Genomic DNA, 26,633 nt, shown 5'->3' with positions numbered 1-26,633 from the left:
AACTTGTTCAGAGCAGTCACTTCATAGCTGTTTGATTAAGGACTTCAATGAATACAAAGTGACTGATGTTATACATCTGGCATAAGGTATTCTTAAAAGCAGTTCAAGAAAAAACAGAAAACATTGTATTGTATTATAAGTAATAGAATGCTTTGATATTTCACATTTGGGGAAAAAAACACTTTAATAAGGTTTTTTAAGTCCTTTTTTAAAGAAAATTCTGTCCTAATAGAAAGCATAATTAGGGCCATTTGGAATTTTGAATTCCAGAGTCTTATGTCTACCATTAATTACGAGTACATTGCACTTAGGAATATACCAAGGCCTGGATCTGGAGATTAATAGTCTGAAAATCAATACAATTGAACAAAATAAGTTGGTTTGTTGAAATGGAAATTTTTAATCATCAAGGCAGTGAGATAGTGTATATACACTTCCCAGATTCATTTTGCCCTCATCTTTGAGAATTAAGCTAAGTCCATCAGCACCTCTGACCTTTCTGTTGAGATTTCTCCTACTCTTTTTTAATGTTGGAGAATTGTATGTGCCTGGGGCCCAGAAAACAAAAGGATATTTTCAGATGGAAACAGCTCAGATGCAGCTGATCTAAATCCACGTATAACACTGGTTCCAACATCTGAGAGCAAGTCATGAATTCAGAAGTGATGACTAACCAGGCAGATGTCAGCAGTGGTAAAGGGCAGCTCATGAGATTCTGCCCTGTGGAATAAAAGCAGGACTATTCTCCGTGGTGAGGTAAGGTTATGTACTAGGGGAGTCAATAACTGTGTACTGCTTTCTCCTATGGCCCCACTTTTTTTTCTTATCACAACTTTATTATTTATTTGCATATCATACATTCCATCCAATTAAAGTGTACCATTCACTGCATTTCCGTAAATTCACAATGTTGTGCAAGCATCACCACAATCAATTTTAGAACATTACCATTACCCCCAAAAAGAAAACGTATACCTTTCAGCAGTCATGCCTAATCCTTTAAGCCTAGGGGACAAGTAATCTTTCTATCTCTATAGATTTGTTGTGGTCCTAATTTTGATACCTCCAAAAATATCTGCCATTTTTATCTGACAGCTTTGTTCTTACTACTTCTATTTAATAAATAAATAGCAGACAGGCTAGTATCATAATAACCAAATGTATCAATTACTTACTATGGTTTAGGCACCATGCTAAGTGTTTTTCATGTATTAGCACAGGACAAGATGACACGATCTCTCCAGTGCCAGCATATGGTAAACTCTGCTAGCATTTCCTGGGCTGACTATTGTGCTCTGCATTCAGAACATTGCCCCCTCCAGAAATGTCAGACTGTCTACGATTTACTAGCCTAACAGTTAAGAGTGGGGACATTGTAATTAGGCTGCCTGGGTTGGAATCCTTGCCTTGCCAGTCTGCAGTGGTGTGAGTTTTGGCAAGTTGCTCAGTGTCTCTGTGTTTCAATGTCTTCATATATAAAATAGGAAAATGAGTAGTTCTATGAAGGGTTGTTGTGGGGATTAAATGACATAATAGGGATGCCTGGGTAGCTGAGTCGGTTAAGCATCTGACTTCGGCTCAGGTCATGATCTCACAGTTTGTGGGTTCTAGTCCTGCATCGGGCTCTGTGCTGACAGCTCAGAGCCTGGAGCCTGTTTCAGATTCTGTGTCTCCCTCTCTCTCTCTGCCCCTGTTTCAGATTCTGTGTCTCCCTCTCTCTCTCTGCCCCTCTCCCATTCACGCTCTGTCTCTGTCTCAAGAATAAATAAACATTAAAAACAAATTTTTTTAATGACATAATAACAGTGAGCTTACATATCAATGACTGTCCCATAGTACATGTTCTATAAATAACAGATAATATATCACTATAATGTGGCATGTGAGTGACAAAAGAGTCGAGTTGAGCAAGTATAGGAAGAAATTTGAATTACAGAGACCTACAAGTCTACAAAGTCTGTGTCATTATGCCGATCCTTGAAGAATGGGTAGGATTTCCAGGCCAAAAAAAAAAAAAAAAAAAAAAAAGCAAAGAATATTGTAAACATTAGGAAGCCCTAGCTGAACAAAATAGTCTAGTGTGGCTAGATCCTGGTGTTTTAGCAAGAGAATGGTAGGAACATATATTCTATTTCCTTAAACACAATTGGAGCTGAAGTCCCTGCATTTAAAAACAACTTATGTTTTCAGAAGAAATATCTCAGTTTGGACATTTGACTTCTCTCTTGATACATTGCAGATTACTTACATATTTGAGTTTCCTACCTGATCATAACACCTTAAGATCTGAGACCATGACTTAGTCATTTGTGTCTTCGGAAAAGTGCCTAGCCAAGTGCTGGGAATATACTAATTGTTCAATAAATATTTGTTGAGGGAGTAAAGGAATCAATATATCAATGAATACTCATTTTGATGGCTGTAAATAACAATTTTCTATGCTGGGTGAGGGTTAGAAGACATCTAACCATGCTTATTTTAAACACCACATTTCAGAGGATATTTAGAAAGAAAAACAGTGAATTAGAGATTCCATGGTAATGAAAATTATTGCCTGGATGCTCTGATGTTTTAAGAACTATTAGCAGTTGGGGGAGCCTAGGGGGCACAATCGGTTAAGCCTCTGACTCTTGATTTCGGCTCAGGTCATGATCTGACAGTGAGTTTGAAGCCCATGTCAGGATCTGGGCTGACAGTGAGGAGCCTGCATGGGATTCTCTCTCCCTCCCAATCTACCCCTCCTCCCCTCAAAATAAGTAAATAAACATTAAAAAAGGAATTATTAGCATTTGAAGGTCAATCAAAAATGGAAATCTCCTCACTGGGAGATGATCCTTGGAAGCACTGGCAGAGGAGTAGAGAACCAGGACAGGCAAGGAAGGGAAACCAAAACAGTTGTGGTAATGAGCAGGTCACCACTGTGTGAAATTCTGCCTCAATCCCATCTGGGACCTCTGAGGGTTCATAGAGTTAGCCTCAGATTTATCCCACCTGAGCCGGGGACAATACTGAAGTACTTATCTGCCTGTTTGTCAGTCTCAGATGAGACTGCTCCGAGAGGTGATAACTAACTCTGTAGCACTCTGGCCTGTCCAGCATGCAAAACAAATACACTCCATGCACCTGGGGAATGCTTTTAGGCAGAGTTTCAGAGGACTGCAATTGGAAGCCATGTGCTGGGTGGACACAGGTATTTCCTCCGCTGTTGACTACTGTAGCCCATACCTTGCATTTCTCAGATTCACTTAGGCTAAGTTCAGTCTGTCCTTTCACTGATGTTTTTAAGGAAGTCATTGGTCATAATTCCCAAAGACAGAGGGAGAGCACTAGAGAACTCACAATAAAGGGTTGGTGGGATACGCTCCCATCTCCACTGCTGTAGTTAATTTTGAGACCATCATTGACATGCAGCATTTCCCTCCTCTACCACTTCTGTCCCTTGACCAACCTGCTCCTAGCTGAGGGTCATGATGTGGTGCATGCAGAGCTTTGCTCCTGAGGGTGTGAGTCCCTGGTTATTTGTACTCTTCCAGATGTTATCACTGCAATTGCCCTTTTAGTTCTCACTAGGCATGGAAGCATCAAGAGGCACTCCAATGAGCCCCAGGATTTCCAGACATACTCTTCCCTGTTTCATTATTTAGCAGCAACCCTCTCCTCTTGGTAATAAGGATGACCTTCCCCTGCCTGTATAGTAACAACCTTCTCTAACAACAGGCCCGTAGGCATGAGGAGCCAAAAACATCAGGCAGCAGCTGAAGAAGCTATAGATTTGGCGGAATCTTTACTATGTCCCCTGGTAGAATGATCAAGACCTCTAACTTTGCAGAGCCTGAAGTACAAAGGAGAAGCTCACTTTCTTAAGTTGATTTTTTAAAGAGATAGTAGGAGGCTTTACTTCCACTTCCACCTTGTGATGCTCAAGATCCAGGACCCAGCACTAAATATGCTAATACCACATATTGAACCTTAACCATGTTGGTGTCATTCCCAGTGAACACAGCAACATACTTACAGTCTCAAATCTGGCACAGAGAACAACCACCAGTGAGCTTCTCATTGATGCTGGTATCCCTGTTTGGGGGACACTCCTTATTGTTTTAGTGAAGGGAGTGTCTTCTGGGCTCTCCTGAGGAACATAATCAGCTGGTAGTTTCTCTGATATTACAAAATAAATACATTATAATATGCCCACCTCTTTGAGACCTTAGAGCTCTTCTCTAATACTTTGCCAAGGTAGTTCTGGCATCTCCACATCATTTATTTTAGGCCAACATTGTTTCCAAGCTTCAAAGAGCTATTCTAGTAGCACATTGGGATCAGCTCCAGGTTTCCTTGCCAGAATGTTAAAAATTAACTCATTAAAGAGTGCTCTCATAGAAATAGATTATCCATCATCTGGTGCTACATTCTGTCCTCCCTGATGCAGCATCTTAAGACCAATTCAAGAACGTTCTCCAGCTTCCTACCCATACTTATTAGTCAGGCTTTATAGTTCATTTGATTAATAATCCTTTTCACCCTGCAACATAGAGCATAGTTTTCTTCTCTGAGACTGTTCACACTGAGACTTGATTCTAGTTATTTGTCTGGAAGCAATGAGGGAAGATGGGAGCAGAACTTGAGAAGGAAAAGCATCACCTTCTAAAACATCCTACTCAGGTGGAGCTTTTATGTTACAAGTGGCTATTCTCCCCCCAGGAAAGGGTAAAGGTCTTTTTTCTGGCCCACAGTTTCAGAACAATCTTTGGGTTCAAGATTCTTAAGAGCATCCATCCAAATTATCTCCTTCTATATTTCAGTGTATGATTTCTTTCCTATAAAAATTCTGATTTTAGTGGAGGAAATTTGCTAGCTCTGTGGGGTCAGCCTCTTTTAAAAGTCTGCTTCTCAGGGAGCCTGGGTGTCTTAGCTGGTTACGCGTCTGACTTGATTTCGGCTCTGGTCATGATCTCACAGTTTGTGAGTTTGAGCCCCATATCAGGCTCTGTGCTGTCAGCTCAGAGCCTGCTTGGGATTCTCTATCTCTCAACCCCACTCTTTTTGTGGGTGTGCTCTCTCTCTCTCAAAATAAATAAATAAGCATTAAAAAAAAATAAAAATAAAAGTCTGCTTCTCCTAAAATCTTAGGCCTGATTTTCAGCATCCATCCTGTCTATCCTGTAGCTAAGGGAAATGAGGATTATTTTGATTGCTGTTTGGAGGTCTTCAAGATTATACACCAAATCCTGAGTTGAGCGTTAGCTGAATCAACTCTATAATGTGTTCTCCTACAGAGTTTCTGGAAGTTAACTCCATAATCTCATGTCTTTGAAACCCAAGAGCAATAGACTTTCCTTCCATCTAGATTCTATCCCTACAGAGTTTCTGGAAGTTAACTCCATAATCTCATGTCTTTGAAACCCAAGAGCAATAGACTTTCCTTCCATCTAGATTCTATCCCAATCCACGTGATGACAATTTTAGTAATTATGGTGCTACAGCTTGCTAGGGATTAGCTCCACCACATTGTCTACCAGCAAGGGGGTCCTTGCTACCACCTGGGTGATGAATCAGTTCAAGAAGCTGGTGTTGAGAATCTGCTTCTTAGGCCACCTATGTCCCAACTAATGTAGACTGGGTTTGGGTTTCCCCATAAGACCCTGAAACAAGGATTTCAGTGAAAGTTTATTTAGGAAGTGAACCCAGGAATGACCAGTAAAGGAGGGAGGAAGTGAGGAAAAAAGGAAAGGAAGCCCATACAGGATGAGTCAGATGGCAGGTTTCCCCTGTGAGAGCCAGGGCTTAATCCCACTTGGACCCCTGTGAGACTGTATAAAGTATGCCTCAGGATGAATCAGTTGAGTGTCCAGCTTTGGCTCAGGTCATGGTCTCACAGTTCATGGGTGTGAGCCCACATGGGGCTCTATGTTGACAGCTCGGAGCCTAGAGCCTGCATTGGATTCTGTGTCTCCCTCTCTCTCTCTGCCCCTCCCCTGCTCATGCTCTGTCTCTCAAAAATAAATAAATATTTTAAAAAAATAAAACAACAATAACAAAAAGAATGTGGTTCCCAGGAACCCAGGATACTCATCTCCCACTTCTTGCTATCCTTGGTTGAGATCTACTCCTGTAGACATTAACTCCTGGAACTTCTCATCTGTCTGCCTCACATGTCAAGTGCTCCAAAGGTCAGAGAATGGCCTCGGGGAATAGGTCACAAACAACAATAAGAAGCTGAGTGGTTGGTACTTACAGAAACAGTGAATGCCAAGATAATATGGGTAGGACACACAAAAATATCTGCTACAAAAGACAAAGCTCCCGTGAGTATAATATGAATACCAACGCCATTAAATGCTATTAAAAAGCAGTACCTGGGGCGCCTGGGTGGCTCAGTCGCTTAGGCCTCTGACTTCTGCTCAGGTCATGATCTCGCAGTGCGTGAGTTCGAGCCCCGCATTGGGCTCTGTGCTGACAGCTCAGAGTCTGGGGCCTGCTTTGGATTCTGTGTCCCCGCCTCTCTCTGCCCTTCCCCGCTTATGCTTTGTCTTGCTCTGTCTCTCAAAAGTAAATAAATGGAAAAAAAAAAAAAAAGCAGTACCTATCTTCAGCATATCAGCACCATAGCCATTGGGTAAACCAAAATATTATCATGCATATTTTAGTTGTTTCTTTGCATGTTGATTGGTCTGCTTTTAGACCATATTCTTGATTAGAACATATGAAAATATATTCCTCTGCTTAACCAAGAAAATGTAGATACACTGCTTGGCCTAAATGCTGAAATGAAAAATAGATAGACTCATCTAAGTATAATAGTGCCCAGAAGTTCCTTTAAGTGTATTTTTCTCATCGCGTTTTGAAAAAAATTTTAGAAATGGGTCTTGAGAACCATGGCTACACAGTCAAAAAAAGTCACAATACTAAGACACTTAAAGCATTTTCAGAAATAGGGAAACAGCATCTTGTAATGTTTTATTTTCCACTTGTGAAAATATATATAATATATATTACATGAACAGAAGAGCCCCACGGCTTAAGTCAGAGAAAGTGAACAGAAAGGCACATATGGAGGCAGGTCTTTTCATACAGTTTTCACTTAAACCAACATTCAGGGCATGGCAAGGGACAATAAAAGCAAGAAAAGCACAGGAAGCCTGTGTACTCGACTCTGAAGGGCTAAATCAGAGACAACTCTTAGGGCTGTTGGAAATGGAGGTCATCTCTGGAGAAAAAAAACATTTCTACTTAATAGGCCTGTCAGCCCAGCAGAGAGTGTATTGAAATCTGGACAAAGGCACCAGGGGCAAAGTGAAAGCCAGTGCTGAACTTGACAGCTAGTCTGCTCTTCTCCCCTTTCTAAGACTAGAGGCCGTGGCCGAATCCAAGAAGAAAATAACAGGGCAGACGCTGGCCCTCCAGAACTGTGGCCCTCCAGAACTGTGGTCGGCTACAAGACAGAATTTTGTAACAGACTAAATATTTAACAAGCTCGTAAACACTGTGCTGATGCTGGGAAAAACATGAAAAGAACATTTGCTATTTTTCTCTCTTATAGGAAATATACAGGCATAGATCTTTGGCTTGCTGCATGTGTATCCCTATCCTGACATTTACTCAAATTGATAAGAACTGAGACATGAGATAAATGGGATTATTTCCATCATATGCCAGCAAAGAAGCCTACTAGGATTTGGCACAGCTGGAGCAGCTGACAATCTTGGGTGATGTGAGATGGGGCTTCACGACGTCCGGCTCAATGGACTCCATCAGGTCACACTCATTTGCAAGTATATGTTTCACCAGGCATCTGGAGGCTTCATCAATGTTTATATTCTCCTACAGAGGGGGTAAAAATAAATAAATAAATAAATAAATAAAAAGATTTTCTTGGGGCGCCTGGGTGGCTCAGTCAGTTAAGTGGCCGACTTCAGCTCAGGTCATGATCTCACGGTCTGTGAGTTCGAGCCCCGCGTCGGGCTCTGTGCTGACGGCTCGGAGCCTGGAGCCTGTTTCAGATTCTGTGTCTCCCTCTCTCTGACCCTCCCCCATTCATGCTCTGTCTCTCTCTGTCTCAAAAATAAATAAACGTTAAAAAAAAAATTTTTAAAAACTTTTTCTTTTGTTTTTCTTTAACATTTATTCATTTTTTGAGAGACAGAGCATGAGCGGGGGAGGGGCATAGAGACAAGGAGACACAGAATCTGAAGCAGGCTCCAGGCTCCGAACCGACAGCACAGAGCCCGACGCAGGGCTCGAACCCACAAACTGTGAGATCATGACCTGGGCCAAAAAGTCAGATGTTTAATTGACTAAGCCACCCAGGCACCGCCCCCCCCAAAAAAGTTTTTCTTATCAATATTTTAAAATAATGCTGGAACAGAGACCTATATATGACAAAAGAGAAATATTTTTGGCAACTCATTTAAGTATCTCTTGGATGCCCTATCCACGCATCTTCTTTCTCCTCCCCTCCCTCACATTCCTGTGAGAAGCTTTACTTTTCATTCCTTCACAAAAGCAGATATATTTATTTTGTTACTTCAGAGAAATAGTGTTTGTTAGTCTCACTTACTTTTAGTAGGCTGAAATGAAGGTAGAGGGCAACTTTCTCATTTTTACGTACTCTTACAGTACAGCACAATATTATATAAGATACATAAGTCTTCAGTCTAACTTAGGTTCATAATTGCCCTCTTCCACATACTACTTTCGTGACATTGATATGAAATAGGAATAATAAGACACCTCTTACAGCGGTCATTAGTGATTTTATAAGTATTTTCTGGCTGTCTGCCTTTCGGTCAAATGGGAGAAGTGGACTGCTCTGACCTCTTTGAAGTTAATCACAGATATGTGACTTTCATTGGACAATGACATGTGAGAAGTGATGTGTCTCCCTTTTGTATAGAAGCAATAAAAGGCAATGCTTAATTTGCCATGTTTATTTCTCCCTGCTTCTGAAATCGTGGAAGCACAAAGATGGAAATTCTCTTGTCCTGGGTCTATGAATGGGAATCAAGAGGAGCCAAGTGGCCCGTGATGATGCATGTAGCACCAAGTGAGAATTATGACCCTATTGTTTGACGTCACTACATTTAAGGTTATTACTGTGATATTACCTAGACAATCCAGATGGATATAACTCTTCAAAGAAAAATATGACATCAGAAATTTGAATCTGTGTTCAAGAATAAAATAAGCTTTAATTTGGGGAAAATGTGGAGCAAACATTTAAATCTCAAATATGCTCTTTATTAGGTTAATCTAGATTAAATAGCTTTTTTTCCCCCTGCTAATAGAAAGCAGAGAAATACAGAATATTTACTACTGGCATCCTAAACAAAAAACCTTGATCTCTGGTAAAGTCAAATTTGTTAAACTTCTCTGACATGTTTCATCATAGTCGATATAAAGAGATAAGGACTTTCTTGTCAACTTGTTTCACTGCAAGACCTTGTCCAATCTGAAGTATAACTTCTGATCTCTGAGCTTTTTATGTATGTCAGTTGTTGATACATTTTGAGATCACTGCATGAAGTCATACTACGTGGAAAACGTAAGAAGTAGTGATGGTTTCCAAATGGCACCTGTGGCTAATGACATTGGATGCAAATATTCATTAGCATGTTCCCCATCCTTCAAGTCCACTTCCGAGCTCACCTCCTATGAAAGCTTAAAGTAACTTTTGGAGTTCCAGGACATTTCCTCTGATTATTTTCTTTCATGTCCAGACCCTTAACAAAAAAAAAAAAAAAATGCTTCCAAGGGTTCCCAAATCTAAAACAAGGTAAAATTATGTTTTGCTTGTTTGTGATGTTCTTGTTGTTGTTACTGGTTTTTATACCATACCAGAATTCATGTCTCTGAGCCTTCCATTCCTCTATGCATTCCATTCCATCTATGCAATGGTCTTGATGACACTACTTACCTGATGAACAACTGCTTCTCTTTAAAGGTTATAGTGGTCATTGGTGCTTGCCCAGTGTGTTCATGCTGGGCACTTTATACACATAATTTACTTAATCCCATTTAAAGCCCTATGAAGTAAGGGTTTGGTTTGTGTTCTCACTGATTTTGCTGTTATTGTTAGGCTGGGCCTGAGGATGGCCTTGCTACTTTTTGCTCCTATATGTGCCCATTCCCTGAAAGCCATTCCACAGAGAACAGCTTCCTCTGCCCTGTTCCCTGCTGGGTGGGTTACTGCGCCTTCACATCTTTACCCAGGCTTGGCATGCCTTCTGCCCCTCTTCCTCTGCCAGTTATTATGCTCAGGGGTCACAATTGAACTATCTGCTCTCGGGCAGCAATCTGACCTAGAAAGAGCCTGGCTCTTTGGGAGAGACTCAGCTCCATGTTTGCTCTTGAGCCCAGCCACTTATTTATGTGACCAATTAGAAGGTCCAGGTCCTCTACTGTCTCCAGTTCCAGGAAAGTGGAAATGAGTAGCTTCACTCAGCCTTCTGAGCCCTGGCCTCATGGGCCAGTACATCTCTCTGCAGAAGCCCTACATTTGGTTGGTTTTAACCAAGCAACTTTGGTTGCTTATCTAGCCATTAATAAACCAACACTTTTGTTACCATTTGGCGATTGTTTGTGTGTAGGGAAGAAAGCAATAAAATCTCACCTCAAATACCAAATGGATGTCATTATATCTATTTATAGATAAGAAAACTTAAGTTTAGGTAGATTCCTGAGACAGGGAAACTGAAGGACTCCATAAAAATCTGCTTTCTTCTCCCTTTCCTGCTTCTATTTCTGCCAACATCTGCACCCCCCTACTCTGCTTTACACACACCTCACAATGCATATAGCTCATGCCCTCCTTGTAAGGGACAAGGAGTTAATGATTTCTCTAGAAGAGATAACATCTAAGGAAGGACCAGATGAGACATCCTGGCTTTTACCAACTGGCTTTTACTAGGTGTGTTAAACTATATGCATATTCCAGACCACCAGCACTAGACATCTTTTTACCAAGGACCCTTGGTTCCCATGAATGACACCTGGGTCTTTGTCTTTGTCTCACCAGTTCCTGGATTCTTGAGAGAGTACATACACCACTGGACCACCTATCCTTAATCAAAACCCCCAGACCTGAAACAAAGACAAGACTCATGCTCCTTTCCTTTCTGAGTCTCCTGGACCCTCCATCTGTATCTGCTCTCTCTACATCATCAGTAAGTTCTGCTTTCACCTCCTGCTGGCCTGCATTTGATTTCCATCCTAAGCTCAGCCAGAGATCCTCTTGGCTCATCCTGTAGGACCTCTTCTGGGTCACTAGACCTGACCTGCCAAGATCATTAAGAGGTCACTAGACCTGACCATGCCAAGATCATGCAGTGGGTGGGTTGGGGGCCACACCTAGGTCTTTCTGACATCAAAGCCTGGTTCTTATCATGCTATATTCCTTTCCAGGATTGTTTTGAAGATCAAGTGCAATAACAAACAGAAGTTCTTACTGCAGTGTTAGGCCTCATAGGTGCTAAATAAATCTTAGCTCCTTTCTCTTTCATACATTAGAAGAAAAACATGTTTATGTAATAGGAAAAACACATCTTAAGCATTAAAAAGGCCCCCCTTCACCTACAATGTAAAGTTAGACTAGTCAGTAGTATTTTTTAAACTTCCACTCATATATTAACATGCCCTTTATTTTTTTTTTATTTTTTATTTAAAAAAAATTTTTTTTAACGTTTATTTATTTTTGAGACAGAGAGACACAGAGCACGAACAGGGGAGGGCCAGAGAAAGAGGGAGACACAGAATCCGAAACAGGCTCCAGGCTCCGAGCTGTCAGCACAGACCCCGACGCGGGGCTCGAACTCACGGACTGCGAGATCATGACCTGAGACGAAGTCGGACGCCTAACCGACCAAGCCACCCAGGCGCCCCTTAACATGCCCTTTAAATAGGGTTTACTTTCATTAATGTGCAAATTGGCAAAATCCAGTAATGAGGTGAGTGAAATGCAAGTGTGGACAAATCTATGAAAACTCATCATCATTATAAGAAAGACAAGAAAAACCTAAGCCCAATTAGTGGCAGCCTAGCAGGATCATTTTCACAAAAGATAGGATGATGTTGGTAAAACTGTTGGAAAGTTTAACACCTGGTAAAAGCTAGTTGGGGTCAGGACTAGGACATGGGATCATGGAGGATGGGGCTGGACAAAGGGATCCATCAGAGCCAAAAAGTGCTAGTACCTGCTTTTTTGCACATAGGAACAATGTGGCAGCTCATGATGGCTGAGACACATTCAGTCATTCATTCCGTCAATATTATTCAGATTCCCCCAAGTAGCAGACATACAAAGAAAAAGATGACCAAATAAGTCCCATCCTTAACTGAGCTTAAACCCCAGCAAGGTTTGTATAAATAGCAGAGGTATAATGAGGTTGGAAAGGGCAGATCACTCCAGATCACTGAAGAGCCTTGAATGCTAAGGGGCCACGTAGAGTCACCGAGGGTTTTCTGCAGGTCAAGTGTCAATAAACACAATATGATACAAATCCATTACTAGGCAAAACTGTACACAACCTGAGCACTGTTTTATCAATTAATCTATCAATAAGTATTTAGTAAATGGCTATCAGGCGAACCGTGGTGCTGTTGCCATGCCATACCTATTTCAGATCAGAAATTGTCAGAGGAAGCTCAGAAGAGGAGCAAACACTATTATTTACCACATGCCCTCTATGAAAAGGCCTGGTATGCAGTGTTTTGAGCACAGGCATGAAGCCAAACTCATCTCAGCTCCTCCACTTTCTGGCTGTGTGACCTTGAAAAAATTACTTTAACCACTCCATACCTCAGTGTCCTTATCTGTAAAAAAGGGAATTAAGGGATCTACTTTACAGGTGGTTATAAGTTAATATATATTTATAGTGAGAACACGTGAAATACTCAACTACTCAGAAATACACATTCAACAAATGTTATCACTATATTCTCATTTTATCATTGGCAGAACACAATAATATGTGTATTCGATTCCTTCATTTTGCAGCTGAGGAAACAGATTGAGAAGGGGTAATTGGCTGACCTCAAGACACACACTAGTAAGTGGTGGGGACAGGTACAAGTCCAAGGAGAAGAGTAAACACTAATACGTACCACAATATTTACCATATGCTTACAATAAAAAGTAAGGGATAAAATGCTGAAAGCACAGGCTTAGCGCCAGACCCTCATCTCAGCTCCGCCAAAATAGTCCCACAAACAAATAAAGGAACACTATGGCCAGGACACATGTTTCCAGCATAAAAAAGGTGGGAGCTGAGGTGCCTGGGTGGCTCAGTCAGTTAAGCGCCTGACTCTTGATTTTGGCTCAGGTCATGATCTCACAGTTTGTGGGATCAAGCCCTATGTCAGGCTCTGAGCTGACAGTTTGGAGCCTACATGGGAGTCTCTCTCTCCCTCTATCTCTGCCTCTCCCCCATGCTTGCTTGCTTTCTCTCTACAAAACAAATAAATACATTTAAAAAATAAAATAAAATAAAATAAACCCCTCTCTTAAAAAAAAAAAAAAAGGTAGGAACATGTATTCAGGGCCTCCAGCAAGGTTCATTTGTATTGCTGGTCCTACTGTCTGTCTATATACCACTGAGGTCACAGCCAAGGGCCTAGGCTCAGATAAGGAATGGCAAAACAGCAAACTTCCCTCTCTCCTTATGTCCATGGCTAGCGTGGATAATCAAAATGCACCTGATAGAACTACAGGTTCAGACCCTTTGGGCAATTATATTGCAATATAATTGATTGAGCTACTTGGCACCCAAGTTGTCACAGCTAAGTCCACATTTTCCAGATGATTGTAAAGAAACACAGCTGCTGGCTTAAGTGCAAAATGCTACCTGGGAATGTTTATTGGCATTCATTCTAGAGAGCAGTAACATCTCTAGGAGGAAATTTATACGCTCTATGACTTTGATGATATGTACACTCAGGCTGAATCTGACTATGATGTATTTACAAACTGCAGTGTGACAAGATGCTCTATTGTGCAGACTGTGTTAGGTTTATGTATGCTCATCTTTGTGTCTCTACTCAAAATCTTTTCATTCATATTAATAAGCATACCTAAGAAAAAGGCTTAAAATTCCCAGCAAAGCATTTTAGTAAAAATAAGTGGTAGTGATGGGGCACCTGGGTGGCTCAGTCAGTTAAGAGTCCAACTTCGGCTCAGGTCATGATCTCACGGTTTGTAAGTTCAAGCCCTGCATCTGGCTCTGTACTGACAGCTCAGAGCCTGGAGCCTGTTTCCGATTCTGTGTGTGTGTGTGTGTGTGTGTGTGTGTGTGTGTGTGTGTGTCTACCCACCGCCCCACCCCCACTCATGCTCTGTCTCTCTCTCTCTCTCAAAAATAAATAAATGTTAAAAAAAAAAAAAACCAAAAAAACAAAAACAAAAAAAAATAAATAAATGGTAGTGACCACCAGGGTGACTACTGAGTGTCTACTCCATGCTGGGCGTATAGCAGGTCCTTTACTTATGACATAATGTTCACATCCAATCCTCATAAAAATCTATTAAAAAGCTAATAGCCATATTTTAAAGGTAACAAAACTTTGACCTTTAACAAGGTTAAGTAATTTACCCAGGGGAGTATGTGATTGTGATCAACCTGTCTTTTTGGCTAAAACTGACTTCACTCCAATTCCTATTCTGTTCACATATATTACATTGTAGTGTCTCCCAGGATTAATACAGAGATTAAAATAGTTTTATTTCTAGATCAGTAGTTCTCAATCCTGGCTGCATATTCAAATCATTTAAAGAGTTCAAAAAAATCTGTTACTGAGACCCTCCTCCCAGACGTTGATATGATTGGTCTGGGATGGGGCCCAGCGTAAGTATTTTTAAAAAGGTTCTCCATTTCTTTAAAATATGCATCCAGATTTGAGACATACTTCTATAATTAAGAATGTCTTTAATGCCATTTTTTTTAAATTTCAAAATGAACTTTCTGGAAGTATCATTTAATATAGGGATTTTAAGCTGTAGTGATTGTGATCTTCCTGTAGAGGATGGAATATAAATCTAACTATATGAGGTCTTGGGTACTTGTCAGTTTTTTAATTAGCTCTTCAGAACATCTGTCTGGTGGCAAATTATTTAATCTCTGACCCCCCAGTGCCAGAGAGCAAAAATATTCTAGCAGAAAACCTTCACTTCTGCCTAGTTAAAAACTGGCAAAGAATTCTTCCTTCTCTAATCTTTCCAAATACATCAACCTCAAACAAAACACCAAGTGTACCAGAGGCCCTGAGGTTAGGGCACTAAATTCCTCAGCCCCGTGAAATTTTAATTAGAGCAGATGGTCCGCAGGGTAACACTACCACTGTAAGAAGTCTTGCGCAGAACAGGGCTTTTCAAATACTTTCTTTCTCTAAGATTCAGTACTTGTTTATTGAGCACATAAGTGCTAAGCAGTTTGCTGGTTTTCATTTGCCTTAGTTCATATCTAATATGGGGCAGGCACAATGGACACCTGTGTTTTTGTCTGCTTTGTACTTCTTTCCTCCCTCATCTGTAATATCACCCCCCATCCTTCCGGTAACGGCTTCCTCTCAATCTTGAGCTTCTACTGGGGCTCCTCTAAACTGAGCCCTCTATCTCCAACACTGTTCTCAGAAGTTGGCATTTCATTTAATTTTCACAAGAAAGCCGAGGTGGGAGGCTCTGACCTCATTTTACCAATGAGAAAAGTGAGGTACAGGGAGGCTAAATGGCATACACCAGGTCTCAGGGACAGGAAGGGGCAGAATCTGGTTTCCAGCTCCAACCCTTGGAGCTTCTGTATTTTCTTTTTCTTCTCCCTGTTGACTTCTCAAGGTCTATGGCCAAAAGGTTGTAAGTGCCCAAGCAAAGGTCTGCTTGCATCCAAACCCCATGATTTTACACTGAAGAGTGTGCTTCAGAAAAACCACGTCCTAATGATGCCCTGTTGTCTGAAAGTTACTTTGCATCTACCTAACAGGCACTGGGAAGGACAGATGGAGATATATTGTCATTGATTTCAACATAGGACAGAGTCACATTGTCAGCATGTAGATACTGGTGAAGAAGAGGAAAGTCTACAGATAAAATCAGCTCCAAAGACTGTGTCCCTCTGACAAGATCTCTCCACTCTACTGTAGCCCTGCCTCAGCCCCTGTCCTCCATGTTAGATGTCCAAGTTCATGTTATACCCCATTTCTCCCCTGTCTTCTGTAGCACTCGGTCTTCATACTTTAAAGCTCTCTTCTCTGATGCCCTTGCCATCAATCTAGCAGCCTCAGAAACCCCACCTCAGCCGTGAAACATCTCCAAACTTGCCACTTACCAGGGAAATCAGATACCACTAATTCAAATTGATCTCTTTGACACATGCAGAAATTAACGCAACAGAGAAGGAAAGTGACTTGCCTGGCATCACACAGGCTGCCTCTTAGCTCTTGCTGCTTGCATACTTCTTTGTTTCTGTAAATATCTCTGCTAAGTAGCCTTCTCTCAGCATTATGAAATGTATCGTCAGGACTGCTTGGCACTTTGTACACACCTGGCACTTACCAGTGACTCATAACCACTTATCGCCTGTGTTCTTAAAAATGGATTTTATCTTATTATGTTTGTGTTCCTGGCTCCCAGCACAGTGTTTGGTGCATAAGAAGCCTCTAAACAAAACTGCCAAAGTTAGTTGAAACCTGTTGAAACTTACTGTCTGCGAGGTACCATTTATCTACTTTACCTTTACGAACTAAGCTAATCCTCACAAAAACTCAGGCGAGGAAATGGAAGGATAGAGAAGTTAAAATTTTTCCCAGGGTCACGCAGCCAGCAAGTCAAACTTTCATCAGCTAGTTCCCCAGCCCATGCTCAGATCCTTCTCCTCTGACCCCTGAAAGTTCTGCGCTGTTAGATGGCAAAGCCAGACTGAAGCCCAGAGCCCTTGCTCTTAACCTACTGAGCCATACTCTTCTCTATAAATGTCCATGGAAAGAATGAAGACTCAAGTCTCCTACCTTGGTGGCCAGGGCTTTCTTTCCAAATTTCAAAAATTATGAATGAGCAATTGCAGTGTGGTATGTTTGGCCCACAGGCATTTATTTACTTATTCTTTTTTATTTTAAATGTCTTTATTATTTTTTTTTTATTTTTATTTTTTTAAATTTTTTTCAACGTTTTTTATTTATTTTTGGGACAGAGAGAGACAGAGCATGAACGGGGAAGGGGCAGAGAGAGAGGGAGACACAGAATCGGAAACAGGCTCCAGGCTCTGAGCCATCAGCCCAGAGCCTGACGCGGGGCTCGAACTCACGGACCGCGAGATCGTGACCTGGCTGAAGTCGGACGCTTAACCGACTGCGCCACCCAGGCGCCCCTATTTTAAATGTCTTTAAATGGCACATATTCACTCTCCAGTTTGCCACCTACCTCTCTCATACCCTTAACTTCATGGCTCCTGGAGGAATGTGAGTTCACCATCCCCGTCTCTTTTCCCACATCAGGCTAACTAGGGACACACAGTTCCCAAGATCTTTTTTAGAGTTTACCATTCCTGAGATACACTGCCAACTTCAATATGTAATGTATGACTTACCACTAATGGCTATGAAGAATCAAAACATTCATAGATTTTGTCTCTATTAACATTTGGCTTTCAATACAGTGTTTTTTTAATGTCCCTCACTATGAGTAGTATACTGAAACAGTGTTTGCCTACCCAATAATCAGTTTTGAAAAGACAATAAAGAATAAATATAAGCATAAAAACTACCATTAAGCCAGATTTTATAAACCTTATTAATGAAGACAGCAGCCTTCAGTAAAAATACTTGCTCATACATCAGTTTGACAAGATAAATGGCCCACCAGACCCAAAATATTAACAGTAATACTTGCTGGGTGGCTCAGTCAGTTAAACATCTGACTCTTGATTTTGGTTCAGGTCATGACCTCACGGTTCATGAGATTGAGCCCTGCATCAGGCTCTACACTGACAGCGTGGAGCCTGCTTGGAATTCTTTCTCTTCCTCTCTTTCTCTGTCCCTCCCTCCCTCATACATGTATGCTTTCTCTCTCTCTCTCTCTCTCTCTCAAAATAAATAAATATATATTTTTAATAGTAATACTTGCTAGTATTTACTGAACACTTACTATTGAACATTTACTCGGGTACTATGCTATATATGCTTCATGAAAAACCACATTTCACCCTTAGTACATGCCTCGAGAGGTGGATATATTGTTAATCTATTTTACAGGTTAGAAGACTGAGGAGTGATACACTTACAGAATAAACTGTGTGTCCACAGTATTTGCTGGACTTACTCAATTCAAAGTCATATTTTTTGAGTGTTAACTATGAGTAGAAATTATCTGTTTAATAATTCATTTCTATCATAATTAAATGCTTGCACTCTGGAACCTCTGTGTGCCAAGTCTGAGGATTAAGACTGGAACATTGTTGTCCCAGGAAGCAGCAGGATATAATGGAAAGAGAATGAGCTTTGGAATCAAGCTTTAAAACTTGCTACTGTCCCTGACTGTGGGACCAAGGGCAAATCCAAACCCTGAGCCTTCCTGCTTAAACTGTAAAATGAGGCTAATGATAACCACATGTCATAGGGTTCTTGTTAGAATATAAGAATTAAATGATACACACGGATGAAGCACCTACACATTACGTATCAGTCCTCGGATAAATACAATCCTCTTGTGAGAAGTTGCCTCTGACTCTGGACAAACATCCCTCTATTCTAGCACCTTCCACTGGTCAGTACATAATGGCTTGTTAGTCTGTGTCCTCCACTGCACTGGGAGCTCCTGGGGGGCTTCGTGGCTGCATCCCAGTGTCTAGCACAGTGCCTGCTGACAGTAGGCACCTGGAACACATTAAGTAAATGAATGAACGGATGAATGAATGCATGAACAAATGAATGAGCTTGTTAACAAGGGCCCTCGAGAGTAACAAGTCCAGGTTTCAACCCGAAAATAATTTTACATGGGGGTGATCTCTGCAGGGAGTGAAAAGGAAAACTTATTCACAACAGAATTTATTTCACAAGTCAAACTGCCTTTCCTTATCTTGTTTTTCAGTTATGATCTGACACCATTATTTTTGGGTGAAATGGAAGGAAGACTGAAACATTTTATAAAAATCAAGTTGAACTACTAAAGGCTTTGCAACTGAGCAGACCTGCATTAGATACTTCTTTTGCTCTTTTAAAAATAATTATTTATGCCCTGATATTTCAAAAGCTATTTCAGGTGACTTCCACTATTTAATAACTAGATGATAAACTTAGGCAAAATATTCACCTTTATTGGGCATCACCTAGAATATAAAGATAATAGCACCCTCCTGACAGAATTATGAGAATTAGAAATAATTATATTAGGGGCAAAAGTAGAAATTGGGTAACATCATATATATTTATGACTATATATTATATATGAATATTTTATTATCATCTTTTCTTAAGAATTTTTATGAAACTGAATGAATGGTCAATTCGAGCTTTACAACTACTTCTCAGGCCTGTAGTTTATATTTTCTTAATATACGGCCCTCTTGTCCAGCCCTCAACTAACTCTAGCAGAGAGTTTGAAACCTTTGCTTTTCCTGATAGCATAAGTGAAATGCTTTCTACCACCATTGTTAGAATAACGTCAGCGTGGGGGAAAACACAAGCAACAAAAAGTATGCATAAAAGATGTACTGACAAAATAAACAAATGCATCTTTTAGCACTCCCTTTATGTTTGGAATGCCATGGTACTAGCCAACTACCAGAGCCCTGGCTTCAATGGTAGAACCAAAGTCTACACTTCCGTGTCTCTGAGGTCTAACTCCTAAATTCCACACTCGGATAACAAGTCATTCTTGGACTGGGCAACCTCCTTAAGGCAGTGCTTAGCATGGGCTATATATTTTTTTTTCTTTTTTTTTTTAATTTTATTTTTTCTGTGGAATAACACTACCCTTTTCTTCATTCTACAAGCTTGTAGTAGCAAAGAAGAGATGCTTAATTTCATAGTTCCTACCATGTAATATTGATGTATCATGTAACTAAATGAAATAACTTATTATTCAGCAAATAATCATTGATCTCTTTCCATGGACCAGGCACTATTCATCAAACTCTCTACAATCTTCACTTTAATAAACCATGGTGCCAGTCATTATGTGATTATTTTATTAGCCCTGGCGTCTCCTGCCTCTGCTCAGACATAACGATAATGATGAGCTCCATCTCACAATTGTTGTGACATTTTGCCCTAAGCCAGGCCCTATGTAGTCTCGTCTATGGTCACATCCCTCTGTTTTCTTCCCATGGTCACTGTTTTCCATACTCCTTTCAAACTATCCCCTGACTACTTTAACTAAAGTGTAGTGACCATGATACCTCACCCTAATTCCCAGCTCGAAAAACGTTGCTGTCTCACCTTGCCTAATCAGAATTAGTCCAAACCACTACACTGAGCCAACCAACAGGGTTCCCCCTTAATTCTCTTGGCTCACCTGCTGGCTCCCCTCACTTAGCTGAACTCCAACTGAACTAAACCACAGGCCATTCTCTCAATGTGCCTTGCTTGGATTATCCTTACTCCATCTCTATCTGTAGGCCTACAGAGTGGATATATCTCACTTGGAAGTAATTAGCTACTGACATCTAATTGATTCACAAGGATTTCATTTTACTCTGCTTTGAACTTTTAGGTGAAATTTGGGTACATTTTCCAGTTTCATAATCGTTGGGTATCTTGAATTTTTATTGCTTACAAATTGGTTTATTTAAAAGGAAAGGTACAGTAAAAGGACTCAGAACTATCCTAGCCCTGCCAATTGCTAACTATGTAACCTCAGGGAAATCGCCAAAAGTCACCAAGCATGCAATCATGCATGACTGGTGCCTCAGTTTCTTTACCTATAATTGTGAGAAAAAATGTCAGCTTCACAAGTTTGTTTAAGATGTTATTAAAAAAAAATGAGCTACGTGAAAGAACTCAGCAATAAGGCCAGAATATAATAAGCCCTGAAAAAAAAGAAAACACTTGATTAAATACTAAGTTGTCTATGAGAAAGTTTGCAGGCACAAACATAATATACTTCTTTGTTAGAGCAAGGTATGTCAAAGTGGGTTCTGAAGTTTCATAACAAGGTAGGAAAAAAAAAAAGGCATCTTATGGCCAAATAATTTTATGAAAAGCTAAGTTAAAAAAAATTCCAAAATGTTTCTTTATAAAAAAAATAATGTTTATTTGTTTTTTAGAGAGAGACAGAGACAGAGCATGAGTGGCGGAGGGGCAGAGAGAGGGAGACACAGGATCTGAGGCAGACTCCAGGCTCTGAGCTGTCAGCACAAAGCCGGGCTGGAACCTATGAACCCTGAGATCATGACCTGAGTCGAAGTCGGACGGTTAATTGAGCCATTTAGGCGCCCCTCAAGATGATTCTTTACCACTGGATTGCTCGAGTCCTAGAAGCTTATGCAATGTAGCATGTGATTGAACTTCTTGCATTAGATGGAAAAGGGTTTTAGCATCTGGGGTGGGGGGACATGTGAGCAACCAAAGAAACACAGCAGAACTGGGAGCAGAGGGTAAGGATCCGCAACAACAACATGAATCGAGGAAAAGCAGATTTGGGTTGGGATGGGAGGGTCAGAGAGAATTAAGCAGCTCCACTTTCCTCTCCCATCTCCCAGTAGAGAACAAGTATACAGTATTCCATTACCTCATCTGATCACAGAACTCTTATCTCACAGAACGCTATCTCATATAACTAGTGTTCCTCTCTGCACAAGTTGGCAATTACTGCTGAGGAGTAGTGCAGCGCCTCTAGAAGTGGCTATGGATGGTGAAGGGATGGATGCAGAGAGACATCTGTTAACTGACTTTGTGTTATACTTGTGGTCTTCCACCCTTACCTAAGCAGCGCTAGATATTTTTGCCTTTCTCCATTTTTCTGATGCTAGCCCCAAAGGAAGTTTATGTATGTTTTTAATAGGAGAGTAGCGAGAGACAATGTTAATAATAAAGCTGGAAACAATGGGCCTGACTGGTGATGACAAGGTCCTGACATCATCCCCTTTGGGGAGCCTTCCCTGGCCAATGCCCCACGTCCCAACCTGAGCTGGGTCGGGTTGGGTATGTCTCTCAGGTGCTTCCATCACAGTCCCTAAAGTAGCTTTAATGGCTGCAATGTCTTTTAGAAATTTACCTTCGCACTAGGTAGTAAACTTCTTGAGAGCAGAAGTGGCACTTTTATGCACTTGGACTGTTACCAGCAGCTTATATAGGGCCTGTTGGCACATACATGCCTAACAAGTAATTTATGAATGAACTGAGCTGTGAAAGGGAGAGAAGAATGGACTAATACCAATTAAAATTACAACAAAATATTGTGAGCTCTTTTATATTGTAGTCTATTATACTGAACTTTCTTTAAACTCAGGATAGCTTTAGACAGTTCATTAATTAAGAGAGCTGGGTCCTAGCCCTGATGTTACTACAACTAGCTTAGTCACTATGAACAGGTCAAGTCTTCTCTCAGGCATTAGTTTTATCAGCTGTGAAAGGAGAGAATTTATATTCTGCCTTTTTTCCAATGCAGTTAAACTGGTGCAAGTCCTAAGAATAACGTTTCTTTAATGGGAAAGATTTCTCAAGTTGAGAATTTAAGAACAAGACGTTTATTTAAGCTATCATTTACTACAGCAAGTGCACTCTATCAACATGATTAGCCATAAGTTCTTGGTTGCAAAAATCAGAAATCCATTGAATTGCCTAGGTCATTTGAAGGGTAGCTCCCAGGGGTTACAGAATTGCTGAATGACCCAGGCCACTCCAAAAACCTTAGGAAATAAAATTAGGCTCTCAAACACCATCAGGTCAGCTTCATTCTTCCCTATCTGTTCAGCAGCTTTCTGCATGTAAAGAGGGAGAGAGCTGCCAGCAGTCTCTGGGCTTACATCCTCATAGCTTTACCACCCAAGAGAAAGGTCCCTTAGCCCCAAACTCAGCTGGAGAAGTGCTGGGGAAGAACTCAGATGAGTCTGGCTTCAGTCACATCTTCACACTGAAGATTAAAGCAACTAAGGGTCCAGGAGAGAATGGTCCCAGGAGAGGCCCCACTCAGGTCATATAGACACTATTGGCCAATTATGATGACTTCAGGGACAGAGTATGCAGGAAATGGTAACTTTCATTTGGAAAACCTGTGGGGGAAACTGAAAGGGAATGTTTGGGAGTAGAAGCACAAAAATGGCCACGAAAGAATCACCACAAAATCAGGAAACCCTCAGTTGTATCTACAATAAAGCTTTATGCACATTTGTAATTATCTACACTGATGTATTCATGTTTTATTTTATTTATTTTATTTTTATATGTTTATTTTTTATTTATTTTGAGAGCGAAAGAGCAAGCAGGGGAGGGGTAGAGAGAGGGAAAGAGAATCCCAAGCAGGCTCTGAGATGTCAGCACAGAGCCCAATGTGGAGCTCGATCTCATGAACCATGAGATCATGACTGAGCCTAAATCGAGTCAGATGCTTAACAAACTGAACCACCCAGGCAACCCAACACTAGTATATTCATATTTTAGACAGACATAGCAAGGTATGATTTTTTTAAAAAATAGGAAAATATTTTTCCATAAAGTTGTGCACTATTAAGCAGATACATATCTAGTGGTGTCTGATAACTTTAACATATGCAGAATAAGTGGACATTGAAGCTCTTATATTGGACATGCAAAAAGAGGTAAGTAGAGTGAGACAGAAATGACCTGAAAAGATGTACCTCATCAGAAAGGTATGAAGTAGTTGCTTAATAACTTTTTAAAGGAATAAATGAGGCTCCTGGAAGTTAAGACTTGACCTTAGTTCAGATTTCTGGTTATTTTTACAGATTTTCACTGAATTAAGTCTTTTCAAAAGGACAGTAACTTTGCCAGATAAAGAACATTTCTGCTTCAATTATAAACTTTAAAAATCTTAACTTTGGGGACTCCTGGGTGGTTCAGTTGGTTAAGTGACCAACCCTTGATTTCAGCTCAGGTCAGGATCTCACAATTCATGAGATCAAGACCACACTGGGCTCTGCACTGACGGCAAGGAGACTGCTTGGGATTCTCTCTCTCCCTCTCTCTATGCTCCTCCCCCACTCACTCTCTCTCCCTCAAAATAAATATATAAGCATATTTTTTTAATTTAAAAAAAATTTTAACTTTGTTCTGGAGAACTATTCAAGGTGTATTATATACTTTCTTGCATTGTAAAATATGATTCAGAGGACCTAGCTTTTCTTGCTGACCCTGGGTGCCTTTTGCTTTTCCTCTCTTCCTTCTTCTGATGATATTGTGTATATGCAGCTTTAGGTCTACAGCTACTAAGCCAACTTTATGCACTGACACCCTAAGTGTAAATATAGCCTAAAAGGGCTATAAAGGAGTTCTTTTTAATAGACACCTAGCCTTGATTAGAAGGAACAGACTAAAATGATAGCAGTGAAATCAATTGGTGGTTTGATTACAGATAATTTCAACACTCAATTTTATAAATCTGGTTATTTTATAAGTTATTTATAAGGTGCACATACTACGTTAACATTCACATTCAAAGGTGTGGAACAGAGGAGTAATTAATTTTGAAGCATGAATAGTGTAGGTCCCCATATCTTCATTTATCAAAGTCCAGACAATAGGAAGGAGACAGCACATCTAGAAATATTTCATACACTGGAAAATAAAATTATAGAGAATAAATGGAAACATATATGTAGGTTTTTTTCACAGATGGAAAACAACCCATAAGATTGAGTCTGGAGAAAAATAAAGACAATAAACTCAGGAACAGAAATTCTAACTATACAGTCATGAGTAGCCCAGTGAAGAAGAAAGAGGAAGGAGATCTAAAAGAAACGAGTTAGACTACAGGAACATCTCAGTTAAGATTAGTTTTAAAAATAACATGTACACAAGTAGAAGGGAAGTAAACTCAGAAAAGATTCAAGGGTGGTCTGAACTCATCCAAATAGGCTCAGGATGCTCAAACCAAGTCTAAAGACATGCCTGGAGAAAATGATAAGAGCAGAAGACAGTACTGGGATTTATTCAGAGCAAAAGTATTGTCATGAAGGGAAAGCCGAATGCTTAAATAATGTAGCACAAGGTTAACAGATGACACAGAAAAGGCAAACCTAACACAAGAAACTAACTTCCTTTTCTTTTATAATAAATATTTCAGTTTGAGCAATCAAGAGACTGCCTTTCAAACCTTTTCTTTAGTATAATGCCCCCCATCACATCCTGTGAACAAGGTGCATTTGGACAGGCTCCGTGGTAAAATGAGTAGATCGTAGCACAGAGCTCAAGATTCTGCTGGGAACTAACCTCATTTTATCAGAAGTTTGGATGAAGTCATAAAAGGCATGCTGAGCAAATTTTTGTTAGACATACAAGAGGCAGAAGTGACATGATGAAATTTGGATTTTTAGAGTGTTCTTATAGAGGTATAAACACTTCTGTTCATTGTTGGCAAGTATAAATTAGCTCATCATTTTTGAAAATCTATATGGAAATATATAATAAGAACTGTACAAATGTCTATTCCCTTTGATCTAGTAATTCTATTAAGAATAAAGTCCAATAAAAAAGAATAAAGCCCAATTAAGGAATCTTAAATATATAAAATAATTTACATATAAAGATACTTATCATGACATTATAATAGTGAAAAGTAAAAATTGCCTAAATGTATAATAAGAAAAGGAGGGCCAATTATAGAGGATATTATGGTACAGACTTATGATGCAGTATGATTCAGTTACTAAAAATTATATTTACAGAGTATGCCATGGAAAATGCCCATGATAAATGTTAAGGTTGCATATAATATGATGCAATTAGGAAATACAATGTTAACAGTGATTAATCCTGGGTAGGAGTTTATGTGTGAGTTTGTTTTTCATTATTTTTTTAAGTTTATTTATTTTGAGAGAGAGAGAGACAAAGAGAGAGAGAGAGCACGCAGTGCAGAGACAGAGGGAGAGAAAGAGAATCCCAAGCGGGCTTTGCACCATCAGCGCAGAGCCCGACGCAGGGCTTGAACACATGAACTGTGAGATTATGATCTGCACTGAAATCAAGAGTTGGATGCTTAACTGACTGAGCCACCCAGGCACCCCTTGTTTTTCATTATTAAGTCCTATTTTTCCTAAACTAGATAACATTTACTTTCTGCACTTTGGCATTTCCATTCATGCCCTGGCTATCTACACAATACATGATATCTCCTCTTCCTTTCCAACAGAATCCCAATATATGTAGGTAGCAAAAACTTGATTTCCCTGGCTTCCTTGTGCTAAGCGTAGCTATGACTAATGAAATATAAGCAGACGTCTATTGGGTAAGCTTCTAGTAAAGCTATTGTTTTCTAAACTTTAAAAAAGAGGAGTTGGCGTGGGCAAACCCAGCTGCTACATGTCTTTTACCCTTAACCTTTCCAGAATACTTATTCTTGTCTAAAAACAAGTATAGTGGGCAGAAGTCTATGCCATCCCCAAGATTTCTACCTCCTGGAATACATGACCATTGACTATAGCCAGGACCTATGCATATGATGGGATACTCACTCCCTTAATTAGGTTACCTTACATAAG

The 26,633-nt window shown here is 40.2% G+C and overlaps 1 protein-coding gene across 1 annotated transcript in view; it reads right to left on the bottom strand.

Moving 5' to 3' along the window:
- Window positions 1-6,932: 6,932 nt before the first annotated feature.
- The window catches only part of RAB38 (RAB38, member RAS oncogene family), a 58,153-nt gene continuing 38,452 nt past the window's right edge, over window positions 6,933-26,633 (bottom strand). Inside the window, exon 3 of the mRNA XM_058687534.1 lies at window positions 6,933-7,821. Coding sequence (XP_058543517.1) covers window positions 7,669-7,821 — 153 coding nt within the window. The 3' untranslated portion in view covers window positions 6,933-7,668. The remainder of the gene's footprint in view (window positions 7,822-26,633) is intronic.

The sequence above is a fragment of the Neofelis nebulosa genome, chromosome 10 (genome assembly GCF_028018385.1).
Source record: "Neofelis nebulosa isolate mNeoNeb1 chromosome 10, mNeoNeb1.pri, whole genome shotgun sequence".
Taxonomy (NCBI): Eukaryota; Metazoa; Chordata; class Mammalia; order Carnivora; family Felidae; genus Neofelis; species Neofelis nebulosa.
The sequence above is the reverse complement of the archived record's forward strand: the minus strand, read 5'-3'. Positions and strand labels throughout refer to the sequence as shown.